We start from the raw sequence: 21445 nt of genomic DNA on the forward strand, positions 1-21445 counted from the left end.
TTTTTGTTGTTTCTTGGTAACAAGATGCAAATTTTGCCTTATTAAGTCCAATAGAAGAGAAGAGACTAGGATGGGGGAACGATATTTGACATACATCTGCTAGAATGTGGACTTGAAGCCACGCCCACTTCAGGTTTAAATCCGAATACGGATACAGACATGGCGATTTGGAGCAGTAAACAGATACAGGTAATGTCATTGCTTTAAACCCCTAATGCACAGGTTTATTAGAGCCTAATCAGCAAATGCATGATGAACCGTGTTCCAAATAAACGGCGCATTCGGCAGAACCTAGCTCGTCTTCCTGAGAGCCTGACGCATTGTGGGCTTTATGAATATGTCATCAATGCACTATGAAGCCAGACGTCTCTTAAACCCCATACCCGTCACCCTCCTGCTCGCCTTCTCAATACGCCTCTGATCCTCCACTCCAGCTAGACCAAGGGCTGTATGAAAAGATGAAATCAGCAACCTACCTAAAGTAGGCTGCCTTCTTTTCTCTTACCCCCCCACCCCCTCTCCACCCCCCCACCCCCCCACCCCCTCCTCTCTCTTGCTATGTGTTACTTCACTCGCTCTCCGAACAACTGTGGAGAGAACAGTTTGGGCAAGGAGGTGGAATTTGGCTTTTATAAATAGTCTGCACAGCTGTGCTGCCACAGAACTCTTCGACAGCTGCTTTATTAATTATTGTTTGTGAGCACAGCTGGCATAAAAACAGTGATGTGTCAGTTTGTCAGAATTGCGTCTGGGAGGAATGCTCTTTACTCTGCAGATCAATGTGTGTTTTTTTTTTCCCCTCTGGGATTTGAAAACATGCAAAGGGTATACGTGCCGAATCCTAGGCTGCCTCGTAACTATGGGGGGCCTCTAACTATTGAAAGATTTAAAGTTTAGACAGAGCGGGGACCTTTGAGTAGAGAAACACATTTCCTTGCCATCACTCTTGAATCCTGCCCTCGGGGAATATTTAGTCATTAGGTTAGATGTTAGGACCCATTCTGATTCGTATCGCTTTGAGAAAGCATGTTTCATGCTATCTCGTTTGGAGGCCATGATAATTAACTCTGATTGATGGATGTAGGTCGGGACATCCTTGGTTTCCATGCAATTGGATCATTTCCTCAAACGATCCATAGATGGAGATAGACTGCAATTCTCTTTCGGACCCCCGGCTCTTTCGGCCTGCGTCCTCATTCATAACAGTGTTTTGCAGAAACATGTCCAGACTTGCCACTGTAGCTGTGTATAAATGCTTCCCTGTTTTCTGTCTTGGAATGGTTTCCTGCAAATGGTGGGCTCCCCCTTAGAGCGCCCCTCTTACGTGTGTGTGTGTGAGCATGTCTATGTGTGTGTGTGTGTGTGTGTTTCTGCTCGTTCACGAACCCTGAAACCCCTCTTGCAGCTGCTTGGACCTGTTTTTGTTTGTGCCTTGTATTTCTTGGCCAATGACAACTTTGCAACATGCCACCTTTCCACAAACGCCCTCCTCTTCTGCCTCACAGCCCCGTGCTGAGCTGGCATGGGTGGCACAGACGCAATCCTCATGCACCCGCTTCACCTGTCAGCCATGTCCTCATACCACCTCACCGCCTTCCCACCGTTGGACCATCGTGGTCAACTGGGAGCACTCCTCTCATAAATCTTTACAGCTGGGAATATTGTGGCTGACTAAAGTGAAAAAGTAGTAGAGTACGAGTGTGGGAATTATCTAGGAAAAAAAAAAAAAACAACCCTGTGGATTCTGGAAACCATGCCGAAACCAGCCAGGGTAGTTAAGGCCACTGCAAAGTGCATGCGGTTTGTGACATCCACATGAGACGACGCAAGACTAGATTCAAACCAGGGGACTTTTACCGAGGAGACTGGACTATAGGAGACTTCCAAGAAAAAAACATATGGAAAAGTCGCTCCTTAAAAAAGAGCCCGACTAATGGAACCTGTATCCGGACATTGTATAAATCACCCAGGCTGCTTTGAACGTCAAAGAACAAGGTGGCTAGTAATGTGTGCCATGCTTACACATGGTTCAACTAACACTCTACAGATTTAAGTTTGAAACCTCACACTTTCTCTCCCAGCTCTTCTGCGCAATTCGGAACTGTTGCGGTTCGTTAAAACGCGACGCTATCCGTACTAGTGCAAACGTCTTTGTAGCGTTGAACAGATTTCACTCCGATTTTACAATTCGTGCTCGATTGAAATGTTCACATTCATAAGCATGTTATAAAGCACTTCTGGAGGGTTTATAAAAAGGCTTATGTACAAAAAAATAAACAAAATAGTAAGTCATTTGCTTTTAATAGCTCTAGAAAGTATCCGTTAATTACTATCATTTAGGTGACATAGGGGCTTTCTTAAATAATAAAGTCTTTGATGCTTTACATACTTTATAACAGTGTATATACATACTACATAACAGTGTTATAAATGCATAACTGATGACCACTTTGATGACCTGAAAGATCATTCACTTGGTAGCTTATATAAGCTGAGGAATTATGCATAGTGCTTAATAACTAGTGTAGAAATGCTAAATGAACACTCGTGACTAAGTCAGGCATGACATTAGGTGACGTAGGGGTGTTATAAGGCTGCTTCTTAATAGTTCTTACAAAAATGTAAGAACACAAAGCGGACACTTCATATGTTATGAGTCTTTATGAATGTTAATGCTCTTAATAACGAGATCTACCGTCATGTAGCACGCGGATAAAATAAATAAATAAATAAATAAATAAATAAATGAAAGTACACCAATCTCAATTAAGACTTGTCAAATTTAGGACAATCGAAGCCTCCTGTCTTTTCTTACACCAAAGAACAAATTCACCTCAAGGGTTTTGAAATAAGCCGTATATAAATCCTCAAGAGTGCTTTATTAAATGCTTACGAATGCGTTATAGTGCGTTACAGACTTCAGGGAGGAGAATAAATCGTATTTCCCAGTTGATTCAATCAAACACTGTGTTCAAACAAAACAGCACTGTGTTATAAAATGTTACGAAGGCCCATTGTAGGAACCTTTCAAATCAAGTGTCACCTCAAAATCCCAGTTGTTTAGAATTCAACCCCTGAACCAGCACTTACGCTTGCCTTCCAAAAACGTCAAGTTTTGAAAGCAGTTGTATAAATAAATCGATTTGACGACTCTGGGCATGAAGGTCAGACTGAGACAGTGAGTCAGTGTACCAGCTGTTACATCAGCACCAGGTTGGTCTACGGATTCTAGGAAACGAGAGGCCACCAGCTCTCCCTGAGTGCAGCGTACGTGCTCTAGAGCACTATTCATCCCCTCGTTATTTAGTAATTCAAATACCGTCCAGCCGTCGCTTCTCCTAGCATCGTCCTATTCCCACATGATACACGGAGGTCGGTGTGAACAGATGAACGCTCAACCTTCAATTCACTGCAATTAAGCTGGACGCCATCCAACTGTGGTTTCCCCACTTCTTTTTTCCCTAGAACGAGCACTGTCCTAGACAAGCTTGTGGCCCCGTGGGATTAGCTAATCAAGTGAAAATGCGAGGCACTGATTCAGGGAGGAATTCGCAGGTCACCTGGAAAATGGGGTCTACTGCTGCAAAAGCAAGCGAACCTAAACTTGAAACGCCTCAAGGACCGAGCGATTAGTCCACTTTGGAGCAATTTGCATAATAAATGACACTCATCCGTCTTATGAAACGACGACCTACCGATTACAGTTATTACAATATTATGTTTGTAAATGCTTCAATAGGAAAATACACCATCACGCACACACACACACACACAAAGTGAAAGATTCCTGGTCAAAGTTCTCATAGTGTCCCAGCATCAATGATCTTTTATTATTATTATTATTATTATTATTATTATTATTATATATTATGCGCTTTACTATATTGCTCTTTGCTGGCCACACACATGCTTAAAATAATAAAAGTGTCGAAGATGTGGCCTGGAAAGCCAATTCAGTGCGCAGTTGATTAAACACTGGAATTTTGTGCGCTACCCAGAAATGAGGTTAGCAAATGGGTTCCGCTGTTGCCAGCTTGGATTTGCACAAAGGAAAAGCATCAGCGTCTACCGTTCTCGCCCTTCTCCCTCGCGCCATTCGATGAAGGCTAGTGGACGTCACTCCAAATATGGCTGGACTGTTGCACATGAGGTGTAGCCGGAGCCTTGAGATGAAACACCCACATCACTGGGCAGCCCTGCTTTCTAGTTTTCTGCTGATGGAAGCACATTATGGTGGGAAAGTGCACCAGAAGAAAAAAAAAAAGGGAGGAAAAATAAAACGAAAAACCCCCCCCCCAAAAAACGACAAAGCCAGCTTGTTATTAGAGCATTTTGTGACCTTGTGCATAAAATAAACCGTTTAGCCGCAGAGAGTTGGTGTGCGGCCAATTTGTGGCAGGTGATTTGAGATTTTTCACTGCACGTACGAGCTATTATACTCCCATCGGTTATGCTCGTGCTAAACGAACGCTGATAATCTTTAAAGCTAATCCTAATTCCGCACGTACGTGTAAAACTTTGTACGCGCTACGTTTGAGGCGAACTTCTTCATAAACTGAACACTTCAGCATCTCACATATTTCCCTCTAACGACTTACGTTAAATCATGATGAATTTGATCCGTCGACTAAAGCAGTTTTAGGACATTACAGGTTCGTACTCCGCATTTTTCTCCAGGAATAGAATCTGTTTGATAAGCAGAATATTTTGAATAACAATGGCCCCAGATCCCGCAGTCGGAATTGCAGAGTTATTATTCTTTGTCTGAAATGTGATTAAGTAAAACCAACCCAATATCCCTCGCTGAATAAGAGAAAATATTTGTTGGCGGACTTCAGCCAAATTCCGCTCTGCACACGATCAAAGGCATTACACCATTTTTTCCGGATCATCAAAACACACATATGCTCCCACAGCTATGCTTTTAGGAACTGATACGCACACATTCACAGCCTACAAAATTCCCCTGGACATGGATTTGGAAAGAAGACTTTTCCTTTCTTAATTTTTTAACACAGCAGCTGATAAATGGAGTCCTGTTAGCTATGGTGGAGATTTAAAAAAAATAATAATAATCTGTCCAGTAAGTCCAATATTTTCAATAATCCAGTGCTAACAGTTGCGATCTTGACATAATTGGCATGGCTAGCAATAAGCAGTGGTGTTCCCACTTGTTCCTTTTTCAATCCTGAGTTTGGGTTACTGTTGGTGCTGAGGTTCGCATGTTCTCCCTGTGTCTGCATGGGTTTCCTCTGGGTTCTCAAGGATCCTCCAACCTCTTAAAAGCATACAGTAGGTGGACGAGCTATGCTAAATTGCCCCTTGGTGTGTGTGTGTGTGTGTGTGTGTGTGTGCATGTGCCCATCCAGAGTATAGTCCCGCCTCCCGTCCAGTATTCCCAGGATAAACTCCAGATCCACTTCCACCTTGACCAGGATAAAGTTGTTCCCGAAGATGAATGAATGAATATACTCATTATTATCTAGAATCTCCAAACAACAGGCAGGCAGTCCAGATTACTACTGGAGAAGGAGCACTCAGGATTAGTTTTATCCGAGACCCTCTGTTGTATGTACATAGTAGTTAGATGCTTTTCTACAGGTAGACACACCAAAGACTTCATTAGGATGCTAGATGAAACTGTTATACATGGATAAACAACCAGTTGGTCTCTTTTGTCTCTCAGGTCCACCAGATGTGGAGCAAGTGTGTGAGCCAAGTGTTCGTACCTGGAGCCCCCACAATGGCATGGAGGTGGGCCTGGTACCGCCGCAATGTCCACTGCAGGGCTGCATGTTGCAGCTGGAATTTGCATACCCGGTTGTGCCCGAGTCGCTCACCGTCTGGGTGACGTTCTGTTCTTCAGAGGAGACGGCTCTTCCTGCTATCCACAACATCATATTGCTTTGTGTAAGTGGGCATAACCTCTCTCTGGGTCCCAGTGATGTGTTCTGCGACACGCCTCTGACCGTCAAGCTGGACGTAAAGGAGAAGGTGTACGGTGTGCAGTTCTTCACCATGGAGCAGCACCTGGAGATCGATGCCACTTTGCTCACGTCCAAGCCCGACTGCCCACTCTGCCAGGATTGTGAGGAGTTGCGTTACAGACTCCTGCGCCAACCGTCGTTTAGTCACGCTCCGCAAGGCATCGAGCTCAGCGACTCGGCACGGAGATACCTGGACAGGTAAGAAGTTCTGCTTTCATTTTCCCAGTGGCATTTGGTTAATTAGATATAAGTGACAAGTTTATGACAAAACTGTTACATTATAGGCTCTCAAAAGAAATAGTTTGCTCTATTCAGAAGCTGTGTGAGTTACACGTACAAGATAAAAACAGAGGTGGGTCTCCGTTACTCACGATTCTGACCTTCTGCAGTATTGGCTTGCGTGAGGAGCAGGACTGAGTCCAGCGTCACTGTCTAACAGCTTAATGCATCCGTGATATGTCATTAGCACTCACACGTACAAAAACTATGAAATGCCATTCAAGGCCAATATTAAATTCATTACTATGACAGCATTAATTAATTACTAGTATCATCCCTTTACAGTCACTGAGGAGATTGGCAGAGACAGCATCTTAATCAGAGACATTACTCATCTCAAGACAAGACAGATTTTTTTTGGGATGAAGTTATTAATTAAATTCAACTGAGCATCTTTAGTCCACATTTTCTATCCCTGATTTTTCTGGGCTCAGCCAAGTGCTTGCGTTTAAAGGCAGGGGTCTGGATGCTACCGAAAACCCCGTCTTATTCAGGAATCATCAGAGGCGTGTTCTAGACACAGGTTATTTTAATAATCGGAATGGACTTCACCAAAAATTAACTTAAGTATGTGCACAACCAGACTGAGTTTTCCCTGCATAAATATTAACATAACATAACATTTATCATTACACAGTTGTCCAGGCTACCATTTTCAGTACATCGAGGTTTATAGCGTGTTTATTTATTTATTTATTTATTTAATTTTTTTTTCTCCAAAGTGATCCATTCTCTACCTTCCCCTGAAACTATTTTATTTCTGGAGTCATGTTTTTTCTCATCTGATCTCAGCGTCCGATGTAAACTTTACAATCCTGCTCCTCAGTGTTGACTGTTTCAAGATGTCTGTGATAATTGGCTGTTACGAAAGCCGCTGTATTCCGACTCATCGTCGTTGCCAAAAAACAGGATTTCAGCACAAAATATTATTGACTTTGGATTAAAGCTTTGGCTCTAGTTACGGTGCTCCTGAACTCCATGCTGCCCTAACACAAAAAAGCCTTTATGCATCTTCACCTTTTTCGTCTAAACGTACATGCATTATTGGCCCACCCTTGTTTAATCCCCCTATACTAACACAAACCACATTTCCAGCACGGGAGATGCTGAGGATCGCAGTATCTGGTGTGTCTCTGGATCCTCGGGTTTGCTTTCCACCCTCCTTTCTAGGAACTGTCAGAAAAGATTTCCACTTGGAACTCATTTTAGATATGGGTGGCTGGGCCTTGCATGCTGGGGATGAGAGCGACTCTTAGCGGGTTAAGCCCGAGTCAGGTTGTAACCCGTGTTACATAATAGATGTCTACGATAATTCCAGTTCACGCAAGAGAAAGCGCAGCACCATGGAAACTCCAGTTGATCCCCCCTTTGCTGTCTGGAAATTGATGCGCTCAGGCACGTTGAAGGAAAACCCTCTAGCAGCCAATCTATCTTTCTTGGGACATTCACAGCTTTATGGTACATCACGGATGGCTGAGCAGGTCGACGTGAAATGTTGAATTTGTTTGCAACTGGGAACATCCATTCCTCTGCGGTTTCGGGAATACGACGAGCAATTTAGCAGTGACCTGTTGAAGTTCTTTGAAATATGAACTGACTCTGTCATTGATGTCAATGATTCTATGTCAACATCTGCAATAGTCAAAATCTAATTTCCATCCTTTTTTTTTTTTTTTTTGCGATCGGTCCAAGAAAGCCTTCATCCTTGACTTTGCTTACTAAAAACAGCTACGCTATTGTTTTCATTCGAGAAGCCACACTGGATGAGATTACTCGAAATGGCTAGCATTTTTGTTGTAGCCCTGCTCCGACGTGCAGATGTACAGCTCTGTTATTTTATCCAGAGCGGCATCAGATGTCCAAAAAACCGACGGCTTGAAAAGTATTTTCTGTTTATCTAGTGCTATCACATTATCAATCATGCTCGAGATCCTTTTATTCCTGTGATCCCAGAGGAGATTTTTTTTGGTTCAGAGGAAATACCCAGATTATACGAAAGAAGGTTGTGTATATAAGTGTACACTTTACACATGGAGAACCGTATTTTCCATATGGAATAGTCATAACAGGAAATGGCAAATCCATCTTCATCTCCATTTCCTCTACAGAGTCCTTTCCGACTCTCAAACGATTTCAAGCATTTTTGCACCGCTCTCTCTCTCTCTCTCATGTTCCTTTTTATTTGTCTCTCAAGCATTACTCCAACTGAAGCACAGTAAGTGCTCCATTCACTCATGAGTCATAGGTGCAAACACATTGTACCATCACACCTAAAGCATTGCCAGCGTTTGAACGATGGGCTGCTATCATGTTTACGATGACATATTACCTCATTTCATGCCATGTCATCAGTGTGTATTTATGCCTTAAGTGCATGGACTTGTCATTAGTGCTTGTGAAATGGCTTGGCTTAAGTGACATCATTTGACACATCATCGAGTCCTCCACTCCGGAGCTCTTGAGCGTGTGACAGAAAGCGACCGCTAATAGAATACAAATGAATCCGTATGGTGCGGGTGTTGAGCGGTAGACAAAAGATGGCGTGCCTAAAGATTTTAACACCTTCGAAGCCTTCGGAGAAGTCAGAGACTGGAAAATTTGGGGTCTGCAAAGCTCTTCAAAGTTATCTTCGAATGATACGGTACATAAAGATGTTTTTCTGTGTTGTTTTCGATTGCCAGTTTCAGACGACACCTAAGATATAACATTTTGGAGTGGGGAGTGGGCGGGGGTGGGGGGTGGGGGGGGGGGGGTTGGTCGCTGTTATAGGAAAATAATCAGCGATGGAGTAGAGTGAAAGCCTAAACCCTAAAGCTGATTATTTTACCATAACAGCATGTGCCAAAGTATTTTATCCCGCTTATATATCCCAGCGATTTCCAACAATCATAAATCATTTTTAAACCTTTATTTTATTAAAGAAGAGCAAACGGTGTACTTTTTATCCAGGTTTCGTTGCGATGTTAATGTTGTGGTGCGTCTGCAACGAACAAGTTACTTCCTGTTATCGCTTACATTACAGCAGCTATAATCTGTAATATAAACCAGCCTCTCTTTTTTCTCTATCTTGAAGTTAATAAGACAAAAACAATAAATAAATGCGGCTTGTCATATTACCAAGAAACCAAAAAGTATAAACTCACATTTCCTGTAGATTTTCCAGTGTCGGAAAACTTAAAGGTACAGCTTTAAATGGGACTGTTACAGAGCCCTGCCAGTGGAGACTCCTTCCCTTCCATAAATGTTATATTATACTGATGGATAGGGTTCCCCCGGGGGAACAGACTGAATGACCCACATCTATCCTCTACCTTTTACTAATCCATTCATCCATTTTCTATACTGCTTATCCTACACAGGATTGCGAGGGAGCTTGGAGCCTATACAAGGAGACTCGGAGGACAAGGCGGGGGACACCCTGGAGGGGGTGCCAACCCATCGCAGGGTACAATCACACACATATTCTTCCCTGAAGTATGGGGAGAACAGGCAAGCTCCGCAGGGTGGAAAGGGGTGGAAGTGGGATTCAAGGTGGAAGGGGGATTCAAACCCCCGACCCCAGAGATGCGAGGCAAATAACCACTAAGCCACCATGACCCTCATCCCCTCTTCTTTCACTAATGTAGGCTGTAAATGAAAAAAATGATATCCTTCCTGTAGCAGAAGCTTTTGCAACAAGAGAACGAAGTTAGGTTACTTACATATTCTCAGATGTCTCCCGGACTATGGTTGGATTCTTTCAAGTTTCCTTTCTTATTTTAACCCAGTTTTCTCCATGTTTATATGATGGTAATTGCCACCAACTAGCTAGGTTTCCAATATAGCATGCGAGCTAACACATGCATACTTTAACACATGAAGCCAGCATATCTTTCTGCTGCTCATGTGATGTCATAGGAGTTATGAAAACCATCCTTCCCATCTAATGGCCAGTTATGCTCCCTCTACACTATATGGACTTCTGGCCTCCGTTGGACATCCGAACAAGGTATGACCTTGTGATCTCGGCAGAATGATTAGACAGTTGCACCACCGATTTTAGCTTCATGGTATTTGTAAGACTTTCAGAATCAAGTGTTTTGCCTGATCAAATGCAGTGATCCTCAAAAAAAAAAAAAAAAACCAAGCACCTAGACCTTACACCATGAACGGACCATGAACATCTGGCTTGGTGTTCTTGTAATTAGCATCTCTGTTAGGTAGAACCACATGCACTATGGGCTTTTTACCCATCAACACACTTTGAAGAACGTCTTAGATCTTTTTGTAATGAAGTGGTTAAGTTTTAAATCAAATCCTCTGTTCTTATGGAAGTTTAGCTGAGTGCAGGGAGGATCATAACATTCAAAGCCTCACCCGATGTTTGGTTTAGAGAGTGCAGTAAATGTTCGTACATGCTAATTGGTGTGAGCAGCTCTCAATGTGCATGGATGTCGAGGTGTTCAAATGCGGGTCCGCAGGAGGATTTCGTGTTTAACTAGCTCTACTACATGCACTTAAGTGCATGAAAGTCTTGGTAATTAGCTGATGAATTTAAATAAGCGTGCCAAACCAGGGTAAACATTCAACTCTGGCCTCTGAGACTGGTTCGGAAGTCATTCCTGATCAGTACATTAGCTTTGTTGATCCAAAAGGGTTTCAAGAAATCATTGAAAATCGAAGAAAGTTTCCATGTTAAACACGACAAAAGAGTTCTTCCTGCCTCAAGGCCCAAGGCATAGCTAGCTTCTATTTGATACTATTTGAAAAATGTTTTTGTTTCCTGACTGCCTACCATTTTTTCTGTTTTCTTTTCTATTTTTTTTTCAAAAACGTGCCAAGGATGCTTCCTCGTCGTCCTGTTGTTCTTGGCAGATAGTGTGAAGGAAACCTCACGCAGAGCGCGGTTCTGGTCTGAGGAATGCTATGAAAATCCAGAGGTTTTCATACCACTCAGAGCACTGGAGACTGAATGAGATCCAGATACTTGGTTCTAATTTGGTAAAGTATGCTTGCTTTCGGAGGCTCAAGAAGACAGTGTTGAGAGAGTATTGTAAATGTGTGTGTTTCCAGAATGCGACAGAGAGATGTGTTGATGGAAAAGTGCATCTTAGCATATGGTTTATTTGTTTGGTCACGCTTATGTCTCGCCAGGTTTTGGTCGTCCATCATGTGTTCTTGCTTGAGTGAAGGTGCCATTTGAGAAGACAGCTCAAGTTTGCTTCGAACCATGCTGTCAAAACTATGCTCAGATTTGTCAAATGTAGCTCTAGATCAGCAGTTTAACTGTTTATACTAGACCTGTTGTCTGTTGTACTAGTTGTAAGGTCCGATCCCACGACTACTACAGAAGGGTTCCTCATGGGTTCTTTAGATGATCAGTCATTCTAGCTTTCTAGTGACTGAGAAAGCCTCTGTTCCTTTCAGTGTTTCCCAAGAGGTACAAACTCAAGAACCTTTCAGGAACTAGATTGAACCCTTTTTAAGGGTGCAATGAACTAGTATTGCAACCATGAGCAAGGCCCTGAACCCCGATCCATTATCTTCACATGTTTCCATGACAATAGAACACGATAACCATTGTTCTACACTCTTAGTTTTGTTAAAGCAGTGGCAAATTGGCACTTACGGTTCTGTGGTAGACCAGATGGTTCTAAGGTCCAATCGTAGGACTACCACACTTTCAGAAACACTCTCAGGAAAGGTTCTTTTTTATTTGGATGATTAATGATTCTAGGGTTTCTGTGACTGGAAAACTCTCTGTTCCAGTGTTCTACATCATACCTTTCAGTGTTCCCCCAGAGGCACAGCAAAAGCACCTTATAAGGCTTTTTAAGAGCTCAAATAGTCACTGTTGGAACATTTAGCAAGGCCCAGAAACATCACCTATTAACTTCACATGTACATCACAGTGGAACGTGGAGACCTTTTTCTTTTTCTTTTTTTTTTATACACTTTCAGAGTAATAAAAAAAAGGTTTTCAAGTTTGTTTGTTTTTAAAGACTAATGATAATCAGTTTCTAAAATGATTGATCTTGTGACTGGGAAGCCCTCTGTCCCAAGGTTCTACATAATACCTTTAAGAATTGAGAGACTTATGGTACTAGATTTAACTTTTTTTCGATGAACTCAGAGAACCATCGAAGCAGCCTTGATCCAAACCCTCATCCATTGACTTCACAGTTGGAAATGGGAAGTTCTACACTCTTGAAAATGGGGTTGTGAAAAGGTGAAGGGTTTTACCTTGCTAAGGAAAGCCTTGGTTGTGGGGTTCTTTCGAGGTTCTTGTTGGGTTTATCAAGAAAGACAAATGGAACAACATGATAGGGTTCTAGATACAACCATTGTTTTTCAGTGAGTGCACCTGTTTAGAGAAAATGACTTTTTCTATTCAGATTTGATGCCCTTGTTTGTAAGGTCCATATAGGATGTGCTGTAATTGCGTGTGTGCACACACGCGTCTGATTTTCGATCCTGTGTTCATTTTGCACGAGGAACCCGAGACACGCTGCAGCAAACGTCCTTGTGTATTCAGATCAAGCGGTGCGGCAAAACCGAGTCTTGGCTAGGGTAGTGAAATGTCTGTTCATACTCACTTTGGAGCTTTCTTTCTCCGTATTCCTGTCGCACCGGGCTGTCACTTCGTCCCCCGTTCAATTTACTCACAAGTTTGAAGTCGATAATATTGTTGCTTCTTTGTGTATCATATTATAATGCAAATTTGACTAATACAGTGGTCAAAATTATATATAGATAGATAGATAGATAGATAGATAGATAGATGGGCACCCTGTCCAGGGTGTACCCTGCCTTGTGCCCGATGCTCCCTGGGATATGCTCCAGGTTCCCCGCGACCCTGAAAAGGATAAGCGGTATAGAAGATGGATGGATGGATGGAGATATATATACACACACACACCACATTCTAAAGTGATCAAACAAGTATCCTGCAATTAATCCACTGACACATTTGAACACACAGCTTCCTGCTGGGCATTTTGTGTGTATATTTGAATATGTGTGTGTGTGCATGAGAATGTCTTGTGAATTCTCTTTTTTTGTGCATTCTTCTTTGATTTTATGGAACTTTCACTGGTGTGTGTGTGTGTGTGTGTGTGTGTGTGTGCTTTAGTGATTTTACCTCCTCGGCCTCACACTTGGCTCGGGCACAAACGCAAACAGCCGCATAAAACTCCAGCCCTCGCCATTCATCTTAAGTGCTAATTTGAATGATTTGTTTAGCCTCTTATTAAAAGTTACTGCTTCCCTGCCCATTAGACCAGGCACCTTATAACTGTGCTGACGGCAGCGCGAAAATCTTGGCCTCGCCTGAACCTCCCGTGTTTGCAACGGCAGCCGCCGTGCCCGAACGCTCCACTAATTTGGCCGCCTCGTTTTTGTTAATCAGCAGAGAGAAGGGCTTGTGTTCCCTCTGGGGAAGCCAGCCAACGCAAATGCAAATAATGAGGCCTTTGTATGTTTTTTTCCCATTCCCTTCTCTCATTCATTCTTTTATTACAAGCTGATGTGTGTGTGTGTGTGTGTGTGTGTGTATGTGTGTATGCGGCCGCCTGAACGTGTTGTTTTATAGATGTGTGGACTTCAGGACTACAGAGTTGATGTTGGAGAAGCCTTCTGTCTGTGTGTAGCTTTGTGGGTGGTTGGCATGTGTGCTTTTGTTTGTGTATATGTGTGTGTGTGTGTGTGTGGGAAGGAGGATCTGTTCAGAAATTAATACTACTTGATGGTCTGTATATGACCTGCTATTCAAGCCCAGCATGTGCCTCTGTCAATATTTCTTCTCACCACATCTACACACACTTTCTCTCTCTCTCTCTCTCTCTCTCTCTTCCTGGCCTGTTTACCTGTAGCGTTCCTTTCACTTGTTTGCAAGTCCAGTGTCTCAGACTATTGAAACACACGCAAACGACCGACGTTCAGCTGTTCAGCTATATGGCCTGGATGTTTTCTCTCCCGGTGCGTGTCTTGTTTTTTGGCCCGTGTAGCGTGTATTGAGTTACTGTTTTGTGGAAACCCGGGCCGTGACTGCACGCCAGCTATTTGTTTGTGTCTGAGTGAATGCAGTGGAACACTAAAAGAGACGTGCTTACTCGCACCAACATCAAAAACGTTAGCCCGCTGTGTTCAGTTCCCAGCGCTGTATCAGTTTCATTGTGGTACAGCTGCAGGGAGCAGAGGGAACCCTCCATAGCTGTGTCGTTCGGTTCAGTCCATGTGGCATGTGGTTCAGTCCATCTGATTTCAGACATACTGCATGTGCCGAGTCATAATCAATATCTAGGAAGATGAAGAAGTGACTAGGCAAAATTTATAACGATTTCATATATAGAGTATTGTTGTTTAATGAGAGGAATAAATCTACTGCAAAAGGTTCCATTTGCATAAAATTCCTTGACTAACATGACTGTATGATGACAATTTTTTAACAATTAACCATTAGTCATTAGTTTATGGGTAGAAATATTTTGCAGTGGCACGTCACGTTACCATTTTTGACTAACACCTTGCTCTCTGAACCGACGAGACGTCTGTTTGAATTTCTCTGTCCATTCATCTTTAAGCATTCTGTTTCCGTCATCAAGTTTTGGAAGAACATTTTGGACAAGCCATGTCATCGCTTCACTAATCAGACCAAAGAGACTAAATGAAATAAAATCGATGAAAGTCTGTGCATACAATTGAGCTACGTTCATTAAAATAATTAACATAATTTGCATAAACGCATGCGAAAGCAGGGGTTGATGAACTATGATCTGTTTTTCAACCATCGATCGGTTCTGCTTCAGTATTTATTTAGCACGCGGCTTGATCCGCTGAAATACTTTGCTGGGTCTGCATCCAGAGCGGTCTGCCAGTTGACAACCCCTGGCATAGCAGATTTAATCAATGTGCTAGTTCTTAGCCTTTGGCAGCTAAAATCGTTTTTTTTTTTTTTCTTTCCCCTAAACGACTTCAAATAGGCAATAGAGACTGTCAGTTATTTTATTGCTTAATAAAGTGCTTTATTATTCACATTATTCATTCGAATAGTCACATTTTGCTGTAAAAAAAAAATGTTCCATAGGTTTTATCTTTTACATGATGTTTTGTATTTTATATTAATATACATAACTAAAAAGTAAATGTAAACAAAACAAAATCAGAGGATTTGTTTTATAGATTACTTGGCAACCAGTATGATGAACAATATGCAAAACCAAAGTCCATACAAAGGCCAAAAATGATATGCTTATATATATATATATATATATATATATATATATATATATATATATATATATATATATATATATATATATATATATATATATATATATATGTATGTATATATATATTAGCATATCATTTTTGACCTTTGTATGGACTTTGGTTTTGCATATTGTATATATATATATATATATATATATATATATATATATATATATATATATATATATATATATATGCCTAACAGATATACCTAAAATATTTGGCAACTCTGTGTGAGGAAGTTTAAACTGTAATAAAGTAAACGTCTAGACATCTAGACATCAGCACAAGGCACTGATAGCACTAGAATAGATACTCAGGCTTGTACTAGACTTAATGTACTGATAACGTCTTCCCAAATGTAGAGGAGTAATAAACCCATTGGCCGGGTGAACTCCGATTCCCTTGGATACGGGCGCTGAAGAAGGTGACTGAGTCCAAAGGAGGATGTCATTGCCTCATTTCGCTCTTCAGTCATTTAAGTCTACAGAGCCTGAGATCTGTTTTAAGTGCAGCTCCTGGATCAATTCCATTCACTCCCTCCGCAGCTTGCATTTCATATCAGCAAGCATAACTGAATGCAGATGAGCTCTGAGAGGCCCGAAGTCGAAATCCATATGCACGCTAATTGTAATGCCTGGTTGGAACCCTCGAGTGATGGCTTGCGAAAGTAGAATCAAATTATGATGGTTTACAACAAAGCTGACCTAGGATTAGAGAATTACAGGCTCGTTTACATCGGGCCCGTAATGGGATTTTGGGGTCATGAATTTTTAAGGAGGTTAAGAAGGCACTCGAGCCAACCAGAAATGCAGCCAAGAAATAAAACTTTGTGTTGAAAAATCTTCATTAAGAGTGCATGAGGCATGAGAAACATTAGTAGTGGTACAGTCTGAATAAACATTTGTATTTTTTTTTTTCACTACTACGTCCTGATTATACGCCCTTTGGGTCAAGGAAGTTACCAAAACTTTGGGGCTGCTTTGAAGTGAGCAATCTTTACTCTTTAGCGTGTTTCCAACCTAACTCTAACTCTTCTTTTGATCTTATTTCACTTTTTGGTGTTTAGGGATGTGATGCATGGTGTGATGTACACCTACCAGGTTCAGACCATCACCAGATGGGGAGATAGCGAACCGTCTCCTCCTTTATTCCACCGTCTTGGAGCACCATACTGTGGAGATGGGATCATCCAGAGGTGTGTTTATGCGACGCATCTTCAGTTTCACCATTATCATCAAGCAGGAGTCCGTCCAAACCTTAATGATGATCACATGCATGCTGCTTTGTATTAATTCCTATTCTCTTTTGGCCCCCAGGTCCCAAGGAGAGCAGTGCGATGATAAGAACACCATAAATGGGGATGGCTGCTCAAGTCAATGTAGGAAAGAGCCGTTTTTCAACTGTGTAGGTGGGTACACAAAGCAACGGAAATCTGTCTTAAGTCCCAATAGTTCACCCTTCTAACTCAGGATGGTGAGGGATAAAAAAGTTATTTCTCTAGGACACATGAACTGCTGGTTATGCAACCTTACAGATCAGATCAGCACGCTTAGAGGAAAGCACTAACTTCTATATTCATGAGCTAACAGAAACCACAATTGGCTAGCATCACTCTGATCGTTAGGAAAGAATTGCTGTGGCATTGTTGCATTCAATGTTTAGATATTTGACCTACTCATGACTAAACATGCTTTGAGGAGACTGTTACTGCCCCATTTGGGATACATGCGCTAACAGACACTGATAATACATCTAGCATCTACGCAACAAATAGCATAGATAATTTGACTAAATTGTAGTCAAGAAGTCCCAGACGGACACACAGACCTGTTCCCATGCAACATCAACAAATATTTCACACAGAGGAGGGTTCTACTTGTAAAATTAAGAAAACAACAATACGAAGTTGCGATTTCAGCAACAGCAGCAAGCAACAAAATGACAGCACGACAAGTGAAATCTGAATTTTCTCAATTCTATTCAAATTAAGTTAAAAACATTTAGGAAAAATCTTTCGGCTTGAATGATTTTTGGACTAATCCTATGGTGCTTTTGGTCCAGCGCTTTTCAGGTTCCGCACTCACAAATTTAGTACCTACCTGCAGTTAGTTCCAATTTACTGTTTGAAAAAAATGATGTGCGGTTTCATCTGGTCATAGAGGACCTCTCATTAAACGTGTGTAGAGACATCACAAAGACAAATACATTTAAATCAACCAATTTTCGCACTGATTTTAACACGTTATAAAATCTTTAGAAGCTACTGTATATATATATATATATATATATATATATATATATATATATATATATATATACATATATATATATATAAATAAAACAACTACTGTTTAAAAAACTACATGAGACATGAGTGATTTGTCAATTGCTGGTGTGAACGTACTGTTACACCTCGGAACCTGATCATAATCATGTGCAATGTGAAATGGTTAAATAATCCCCTCTTTGCAAATATGCCTTTAGACTTGTCCAACACACATTTTTGTTACTTTCCTCCAAGAATTCTCAAGCAATGCGACATCCCAATCACGTCTGGAAGACATTTTATTCAAAAGAGCAGGACAACAAATTCAGAACGGATGCTTTGGCACCTTGTCTGAGTCTTTGCTTTATGCATAAAGGAGGCTTTTCCGCTCCTCTTTGGTTATGGCCCAAGGAAACTTGTGTCACATCGAGTCTGCAGCACTGAACATATGGAAGTCATGTGCAACATGCTTGTGAACATGAAATTAACATGTTTTTCGTCAAAACGGCACAAGATAAGAGTGACGTTACACGTGATCGTAGGCATCGGCATATTCCGAGGCATTTTCCTCAGGGAATCTGATTCCAACAAGCATGGACGCTAGAAACACTGGCAGACATCTAAAGCGGTCCTGACCTCCTGTCACCAGCCAGATGTCACCTTTATTTAGAGCTTGTGGAGTTCTCTTGATCTGTTCTCATACAGCTATCATGGTACCTGTTATTTCCCTCTGTCTGCATACTTTCAGTGGAATAACTCACATCTGTGTGATGGCTTGAATTGTTTGTAGACTTCACATCTGCCCATCTGTCTGTCTGTCTGTCTGTCTGTGTCTTCCTGACTCTGTGTCTGTCTGCCTGCCTGGACTTAGTTGCAGTATTTTAAGTTAAAATCGATGATGGAATGACAACACCACTAGTGTTGATTTTCACTTCCTAGGTTGAGCAGCAAAGTGTTTCGTCTAAAACATTGCTTTATTTAATTTAGCAACATTATATAAGCGAGTTTCACTAGCCATTATTATTATTATTATTATTATTACAAATCCATCATTAGCTAACAGATATATCAAGCTAACTATCCTGTACTTCACAAATAAAACTATCTGTGTCTGCTAACGAGTGGGTAAAAATAATTTTGCCGGCATTAGTTAAACTAGCTAGCTTGACCCAGAGACTTATGTTGAGAGCAATCATACAGACATCACTGGCCTGTAGTTAAACATAACATAAAACACTTCTTTAATTACGTAATATTAATACTTTTCCAGGACTAGCTGAACTAGCTTGCATTATGAATAAAGAACTAACAAGTTAGCTTAGCTAATGTAAACCCGACATCAGACAGTGCTAGCTATCGTTCAGTAAACTACTGTGTTTTATAATCAAAACTTCTAGCCTCGTCTGCTAACAAGTGGATTATAGCTAAAACAAAAGCTATATAATAGCTTGCCTGAATTAGCTAAGCTAGCTAGCTTAACCCCAAGGGACTTCTGTAAATGAAACCTCTAGCAATGTCTGTTAACAAACTAATCTTACAATAAATCGTTTGATTGTAATTAAAACCAAAGACAACGATTCATGTAGAGAACAACTATACCTAGACTAGTTACACAGTTAACATTAACATTACTTCCTTAAATGTAGGTAGCAGATATATATATCTTAGTTATCCTTATGCAAACTACAGTAAATAAGACCTCTGGCCATGCCTTGTGTTTAGCCTAAAACACAATATAATAGTTTTCCAGAATTTGCTAAACTAGCCTGCACTACGGATATTACAAGTTAGATAAGTGGCACCTAGCTTTACCTGTAACTAGCAGAAATATCAAGCTAGCTATACTTTACTGTATTTTTTAGTAAAACCTGTAGACATGCATTTATTGTGAAATGAAAAGCAATGGCCATGTTTGCTAGCAAGCTAGCTAACACAAAGCTAAATTTGCACCAGATTAGCACTGACACTAAAAGATGTTGGAGAATCATGTAGCTAGCAAAGCATGTTGCACTTCTGACACAGTGTGTGTTTTCTTCCTAACTGCAGTAAGCAGAGTGTGTGTGAGTGTGTGTGTGTGTGTGTGTATGCCCCCTTAGGCAGCCCCACGTTTCAACATCTCCAGAGCTAGGCTGAGGGGAGCATTGGAATTTGCGTAGAGGCCAACTTGGCAAGGCACTTCTCTGTCCCCCTTACTGGAACCCCTGACTCTGGGAAGCAGGATGGGGTGGGGGTGTGGGGGGATGAGATGGATAGAAAGAGCAGGATGAAGAAGGAGGGAGTGTGAGATGAGAAGGATGCAGCGGAGGGAGGACACAGTGGAGAAAGATTGATTGAGAGGGATAGGATGGAGAGAATATGGACGTGAGTGATGGAGACACTGGAACAGGAGGAAGTGAGGAATAAGAAACAATAGAGCAAGAGATGCATAAGGAAGCAGGAAGACGACTGAGGATGACGGAGACTCCGGTGTCTGGAAAAGACATCTCTCTCTCTCTCTCTCTTCTCTTTCTCTGTCTCATTCTCTGTCTCATTCTCTCACTCTATCTGTCTGTACATCTCGGCTCCTCCTCCCTATCTCCTTAAAAAATAAATACGATAGAGCCCTAATCTGACAAATTCATCATATCCCATTACTCTCGCGAATCCTTTTCCCCCCACCTTGGCCGTCTCAGCAGGACTCTCCTTTCTTCGCAAAATTCATCTCATTTTTTTGTCGTCCAAAACCAATCCGCTCTGACCTGGCAGCAAGGACACGTATGTTTGCTATCCTCTTCCTCCCATTCTCCCGGAGAGAGGGGAAAAAAAAATAAGATGGGGATAACACCAGAAAATCTTTGTTTTTCTTTAAAAGTACCCACTGATAATCTTTGGCAGATACTCTTCCTTGCCGCTTTTTTCCCCTGTGTCGCTGGGTTCAGACTAATGTTATGGACTTTCCTCCTGCTAGAGTGCGGAGAATGAAAACGTACTTAGCAGTCGCAAAGTGTCTCTTAAGTTTGAATACGTTCTACCTCACTTACAGAAAGTTCAGACATCGCTGGGTTTTTTTTTTTCGTTTAAAAAAAAAAATAGCATTCCTGAATTTTTCATTCAAACGAACTAGCTGCTGTGGTTTATCTTATTAGCGCCTCACTAAAGTAATGGCCATCTTTATACAAAGTGTTTATCAACATGCATGGAACCTTAACCGACGTATTCTGTCCCACTTTACACCAGTGTGGCTTTTTTGTGTCATTTGGACACAATAAATAGTAACACACGATCTTTAAATGCCATTCTGTCTCTAACAGGCGAACCCAGTACATGCTACTACTACGATGGCGATGGAGTTTGTGAGGACTTTGAACGGGAGACCAGTGTAAGGGACTGTGGTCTGTACACCCCGAGCGGTTTCCTGGATCAGTGGGCCACTACGGTGGAGACGTCCCATGAGCAAAGGCTATACTGCCCAGCTGAGGTGGCATCGGGATACCCTGCGATCACCAAGGTAGAACCTGTTTTTATCACCGATACATTTGATACGGATGTTCTAAAGTTCAGGCCAGGGTTTCAGAAAGCTTAAGGGGCCTCATGAAATTATTCAAAATAAAATAGATGGAGTTGTTTACCTGTTTACCTAGAAAGTCACCTGTACAACCCAAAAAGATTATGTACTGTACTA

The 21445-nt window shown here is 41.5% G+C and overlaps 1 protein-coding gene across 2 annotated transcripts in view; it reads left to right on the forward strand.

Moving 5' to 3' along the window:
• The window catches only part of pappaa (pregnancy-associated plasma protein A, pappalysin 1a), an 85578-nt gene that overhangs the window by 18150 nt on the left and 45983 nt on the right, over nucleotides 1-21445 (forward strand). For both annotated transcript variants that reach the window (XM_053618475.1, XM_053618476.1), the window contains exons 8-11: nucleotides 5687-6185; nucleotides 16585-16713; nucleotides 16835-16926; nucleotides 21075-21271. In XM_053618475.1, coding sequence (XP_053474450.1) covers nucleotides 5687-6185; nucleotides 16585-16713; nucleotides 16835-16926; nucleotides 21075-21271 — 917 coding nt within the window. The remainder of the gene's footprint in view (nucleotides 1-5686; nucleotides 6186-16584; nucleotides 16714-16834; nucleotides 16927-21074; nucleotides 21272-21445) is intronic.

Source organism: Ictalurus furcatus, chromosome 28 (assembly GCF_023375685.1).
Source record: "Ictalurus furcatus strain D&B chromosome 28, Billie_1.0, whole genome shotgun sequence".
NCBI lineage: Eukaryota > Metazoa > Chordata > Actinopteri > Siluriformes > Ictaluridae > Ictalurus > Ictalurus furcatus.